The following is a 5,921-nucleotide window of genomic DNA, read 5'->3' on the forward strand; positions in this document are numbered from 1 at the left end:
CCTTTGAGGAAAACTTCCTGGAAACATGGACACTTTTTTCCTCAAGCGAGGTGCCCTAACATGCGCGGATTCGCGTCAGCGACCGAGTCAGCGGCTTTCTAAATACATGTCTGCGAGGCTCGCAAAACAACTGCACAACCCCCCGCGGCACCGCCAGGCGACAAATTCGCACTGCCAAAGCCACACATCAAAATTATCTTGAAACTCGCGGCCAAAGTACAGTCAAGCGTAGTACTTGTGCACCCTGCGAGGACAGACGCTGCTGCGCGCTGCGCAGCTTTACAGAACACCTCGGATAGTGATCCGGAAGGGCCTCGGATCACCCCCGGGGCTGAAATGGGACATATAATCTCACCCGTCTGCTGCTGTCTCATGTAGTAAGCCGCCCTTGCCCTTGCCCCCCTCCCCTCTCCCGGCGCTCCCGGCTGGCTCAGTGATGCAAATAAGTGTCATGATAGGAGCGCCGAGGCGTCGGCCAAAAGAACTAGGTCAGCCGGGAGCCCATCGTGTTCGAGTCATGTTAATTGCTCGACGAGCACCGGAGGGGGACGATGAGGCAATTTTACATTCGTCATATCTCCCTGGTGATCCTCACCTCACTCCGGGAGCGCTCCCCGTCTACCTGTTCGTCCCGAAGGGGAACGCATTGTATGGCGGGGGCTGTTGTATGGGGGGCAGTGCGTCATTTACGAACAGCCAGGAAGCGACCGAGAACCACCGGAGTTGAGGGGTCGAACTTCGAACACGACAACACGCACGGGGCCCACACCTAGGTGCACATTGCACTTGCGCATAGAGCACAGTAATAGTCTCGCGCCTGTGCCTGTCTACTGCGCGTATTTAGATGTCACAGGTGGGCTCATATGTGGCAGGTGCAGTGGGCATCTGTCAGCTCTAGTGAGCAGCCTAGAAGATAGGCAATTTTCTCTGCAGTGTAGGCAACCCACCCACATATGTCCAAAGAATAGAAATAAGTCGTGACAGGCGAGTCTCGTCAATGCTTCATCACAATATTGTAACGCATGTCCTAGGTCGTCCTCCTCCAGCAGTCTCCTCCGGGAAGGGATGGGGAAAGGGAAAGGGGGGGTGGACCCGCCGAGTGGCTCCCTGACAACGCTCCACTCCGCCATTCACGTCGCGGCAGTAAGCGCGATATCTCATGTCGGGCGTGGCGCGGCGCTGTGCGGCGCTGTGCGGCGCGGGCCCGGGGTGGGAGCAGGGGGCGGCGGCGGCGGCTCTTGCCTTTCTCCCTCACGCCTCTCGGCCCCTCCGACTGCGCGCGGGGAGCGATCGAGACAGGAGGTGGTGCGGCCATTTCAAATGCAGCCCCCTGACGAGCTGACGAGACACAGCGCGGGGCGCGGGGCAGGAGAAGGGCGGGAGAAGGGCGGCGCTCGGCCCGGCCGAACCCCAACCTGGTCGAGCCGAGTCATGCCGAAGCAGGGCGAGCGGAGCCGATCCACCACCGCGGCGGCGTCCAAGACCACAAGCGGCTCTTGCTCTCCTCCCTGCCCGCGGCCGCCCTCTCGCTCGCTCGCAGCCCTGGGCTCCGGGCGCGCGACAAGGACAGCACGGTCCTGAACTAGACGCAGTCCGAGCCGAGCCGAAAGCGCGGCCGTCGGCCTCCGAGCCTCCGAGCTGGGCTGAGCCGAGCGGCGGGCGGCGCTGCCAGCTCGCTGCCACGGCGAGCGGCCGAGCCGAGCCGAAACAATTTTTAGTGTTTTGTTCAGGGATGTTATAGCGTACGATATTATCGTACGCGTACGATAATTTCGACCCTCCGTACGATGTACGATCGTGACCCATGATCGTACGCCAAATGTACGATAATTTCGGTTTGGACCGATTTTTCCCTATAATTGCCTATATATGGCTCTCGTAAGGTGCTGAATCTCCATCAGTTTGAATAAAATTCCATTTGCCGCGCGCAAGCTCGCCCCCCTCCACCCCTCAGCAACAACTCCGCGAGAGAGAAGCATACCTAGCGAAGAGAGAGAAGGAGGGAGAGGGACGAGGGACAGCGGGTGAAGGAGGGGGGAGTCTGGGGCCCAGTCCCCACCACCGCTTTGTAGCCAACCTCTGAGTGAGAAACGCAGCCTCAAAACCTTATTTTCTCTTTATCTAGCGACCTTTTGGCTACATAGAAACACTTATTATACTGTTAAAATGTAAATTTTCCCTTATTTGGGCCAAAATTGTAATTTTTTGGAAATGTACGATAATTTTGACCCTGCGTACGATAATTTCGGAAGGTTGGTACGATAATACGCTGGGAGCCGTCTAACATCCCTGGTTTTGTTTGTATCCGTTTGAGGGGCAGGGCAGGCGAGGCGCAGCGGCGGCTAGCCGTACTACGCGCCCGGCCCGGCCATACGCCCCGTCGCCATGGTGACGGTGACGTCACGCCCGCGCTGCCGCCGCCGTGAGCACCGCGCAGCGCCGCGCAGCACAGCCGCGCCGCCATTGATTTTTTTCCGTCGGAGCGGAGCGACGGCGGGGGCCGCGTGAGCGGGGAGGAGGCGGAGCGACGGAGAGGGAGAGACAGAGGGAGACGGGCGTCCGCGGGGGAGCGAGCGAGCACGCGCCGGCCGCCTCCCGGACGCGGCCCCGGCAAGGTTCGGGCGAGGGGGTGGGGGCGACACGCAGACGGACCGATCCGAGTCGCAGGCCGTCCGCTCGTCCGCCCCGCCGCGCCGCTGCCGCTCGCTCAGCTTGCTACGAAAACAAACTGGGGTTAGTTGCGTAGTGGTCGGTCTGCGAGCGGGTTCACGTCGCGTCGCTCCGCGCCCCCCCACCCCCTTTCCATCGTTGTTGTTTGTTTTGAGTGCGTCGTGTCCGCTGTGCTAACGCCGTGCTAACGCCGTGCCCGTGGCGAGGAGCCTCCGCCCCGTGTGTTGCCGCCGCCGAGCCCCTGGCCTGCTCCGCGCCGAGCAGCGCGCGCCAGGCACAGGCATGTGAAGTGAAACCGAGTTGGAGCAGAGCGAGAAGTGCTGCGTGTAGGAGCCGAGCTTGCGCCGAGCCAGGCAGGCCAGGCGATCCCAGCCAGAACCCAGGCCGAACGGAGCGAGGCTCTAGCGGACCAAGGCGTAGCAGGAGTGATGTCGCCTCGCCCGCGGGCCAGCCTCGGCCCAAGCCTCGGCCCAAGCCCCCGCCAGCGCTCGACATGAGCCCCCGGGAGTGGGCCTCGGCGCGGGCCTCACCCGAGGCCCCGCCGCCCTGGACCCCCTGTGTCCCCATGAGCGCCGCCGCGCCGCCCACGGGATCCTGGACATCGCCGCCAGACCCTGGAGGTCCCTTGCCGTCCGCGGCCAGCGCCCGCCTGCAGCACCCCTGCGTTGGGTGCCCCTACGCGGACGCCGCCCCCATCGACACCCACGCGGGCGAAGACGACGACGACGATGATGATGAGGACGCCGAGTGCGAGTGTGGCGCCAGGGCTGAGGACGAGCCCCGGTGCAGGACGTTCTGCTGCCACTGCAGCGCGTGCGAGGCGCAAGCCGGCTGCAGGCAGCTGTGGAGGTGTCGCTGGAGACGCCGTAGAAGACGTTGGCGCCGGCCCCCGGAGGGCTCCGGCCCGGAGGCCCTACCGTGCAGTGCTAGTGTCAGTGGTGATCGTGGCGCCGGCGCCTGGTCCCTGTGGTCCCTGTGGTGTGTGCTAGTGCTGTGGAGCCACAGAGTGCTCGGCGCGGTGTCCCGCCGCGCGCCCCGCCCCGCGCCCTGCCCCGCGCGCCCCGGCCTCACGGGGCCGCCTTCCTCGTTTTGGATTGTCCTGCTGCTGCTGCTCCGGGTGGGGGGCGGCCTGGCGGGCAGCGTGGTCAGCCCGCAGACGGACGGCCCCTCCGTCCAGGGCGAGGACGTAGGTAAGAATGGATCGGCCGGGCGTGTCCTCTTCGGAGGTCCTCCGGGCATCAGAATGGTTACAAGTTGATTCTAACGCTACATTTTTTTCAGCAGGAGTTTTTGCTTTGATTTTATCCAAGTGTCACTCGAGTGACACGAATCGGGCTAGTCGTCTGACGACGGGCGAATGGGTAGATTTGTTGGATTTGTTTCTAGTTTGTCCAGGAATGGATTCCCCGCCCCGTTATGAATGGCACGTTGGTGTTGGTGGTGTTGTCACCGGCGGGCGTTACTTTAGCGAGTCTCACGGCGTATGACTCGCCCCTCGCGGCCCGCGGGCAGGAAGACCTCTCCCCGCCCCGCCTGGCTTCCCATCCCCCGCCTCCCAAAATTCCAAACATAACCTAGTTTTGGGTCAATGCGCGGCGCGGCGGCCTGGCTTTGGGCGGGGCGGCGAGCTGTCAACGTGTGCGCTCCCCCCCCCCCCCTCTCATCCCACTTTCAGGACGACTTCCTGGGCATGACATTTTTACTGTCGAAAAAACTATTGGTTGAAGCGAGTGGCATCTACTTAATGATTGGTAGTAGTACTTGTATTCTGGGATGTGTTTGTCTGGAAAAGGGGGGGGGGGGAGAGGCAAGCGACCTAAAGTGAGGTTAGGCGAGTGTTGTGGCTGGGCGGGCCAGCAGCGATCGATGTCGGGGCGCTGGAGGGAGCCAGGCTGACAGCCGATGACTGACGGGGCGTGGCGGCGTGCTACTCACTGCTGTTCACTCTAGACCGGGGGATTGCCCACATTTTGGCCGGGGTTAACACTAGTTATGTTCCGCGGGCGTATCATAGCGGACGCATCATAGCGGACGCTGCAGTGTTGCGGGGTTGCACGCCCCCTAGGGCCTTGAGCAGTCATGGCGCATTACGGACGGAGCATGGACGGGGCTAGTAGGCAAACCAGCAACACTGCGGCGAAGACTCTGATAGTACACCCGGCACATTCCCCTCTGGTTCTCGCCCCGAGAAGGCGAAGCTGCGGCTTCTGCTGACAATCTGACAACCCTTGGACCTGACCCCCCCCCTCCCCCAGTAACCTTAAATCAGGCCTGGACCAAGTCCTTCATCGTCTTCTGCGCGCGCGCCATCTCATTGGAGTCCTTTCGTCCGCCATTGAGTCGTCGTCAGTCTTCACGTACTACCCTAACAAAGTCTTTCTCTGCCGCCACGTAGACCACAGGGTCCTTCTGGTCCTTCTCCACGCCTCCTGGGTAGGGGGCAGTGGCTCAGTGTGGCACTGGGCTGTGTGGCCCTTGCCGGACCCGCTGCTGGCCCTGCTGGCGCTGGCCCACGCCCCCCCGCGGCACGTGCATACCTGGCCACCCCGCCCTGCCCCACCCAACTCCACCCCACCCCGCCTTGCCCCGCCTGCCCCGCCTGCCCCGCTGTGCCAGCCCGGCGGTGTATGGTTGGAGGTGACCATTGTGAAAGTGAGATGCCCGGGTGTCGGGTGGGTAGGAATAAAAGTGCCGGCTGCGCTCTGGTTTCTGCCGCGCGAGCTGCGAGCTGGGCGGGGCAGTCCCGCGTCCAGGCCGAGCCCTCTAAAGCTGTGGCCTCATCATAATTGGAAACAGATTGCTGATGGGGCGCCTTGCGCCCTAGCATACCCCGCGGCCTGGCCCATAGCTCGGAGGGGTGGCACTGGCACATCGGGTGGCGCTGTGGCACCCCCCCCCCCACACACACACACCGCACCGCTGCCAGCTTGACCTGTCTAGGGTTGTCAATCTAGTGAACCTATAAAACTCAAAGAATTTTGAAACTGTCCCATAGAGAAAGGGTAAAACTGAACATTTCCCGGTTTCTTCCATTCGACTAGACCATTGATTGTCGTTAGGCACATATCTCCACTTGTTTTATGTTTAGTCGGAAAACTTCACACCATAATTAGGGGAAAGTTGGAAGAAGTTGCCTGGAGAAGATATGTGGGGCAACCCTTTGCTACCATGTCATGTAGATTTGCCTTGCTATTTGGCGCGAAGTGATGAAACGGCCGGGTGATTTCCCTTCACCCGCACGAGTGTGTTGT

At 61.9% G+C, this 5,921-nt stretch overlaps 1 protein-coding gene across 2 annotated transcripts in view; it reads left to right on the forward strand.

Moving 5' to 3' along the window:
• The first annotated feature begins 2,583 nt into the window (after window positions 1-2,583).
• LOC113206117 (insulin-like receptor) overlaps window positions 2,584-5,921 on the forward strand; it is a 70,986-nt gene continuing 67,648 nt past the window's right edge. Inside the window, exon 1 of one of the 2 annotated variants that reach the window (XM_026422044.2) lies at window positions 2,584-3,860. In XM_026422044.2, the coding sequence (XP_026277829.2) occupies window positions 3,164-3,860 (697 nt within the window). In that variant the 5' untranslated portion in view covers window positions 2,584-3,163. The remainder of the gene's footprint in view (window positions 3,861-5,921) is intronic. The other variant, XM_026422043.2, reaches the window with a different exon arrangement.

This window comes from Frankliniella occidentalis, unplaced genomic scaffold, assembly GCF_000697945.3.
Source record: "Frankliniella occidentalis isolate FOCC.00 unplaced genomic scaffold, Focc_3.1 Scaffold60, whole genome shotgun sequence".
Taxonomy (NCBI): Eukaryota; Metazoa; Arthropoda; class Insecta; order Thysanoptera; family Thripidae; genus Frankliniella; species Frankliniella occidentalis.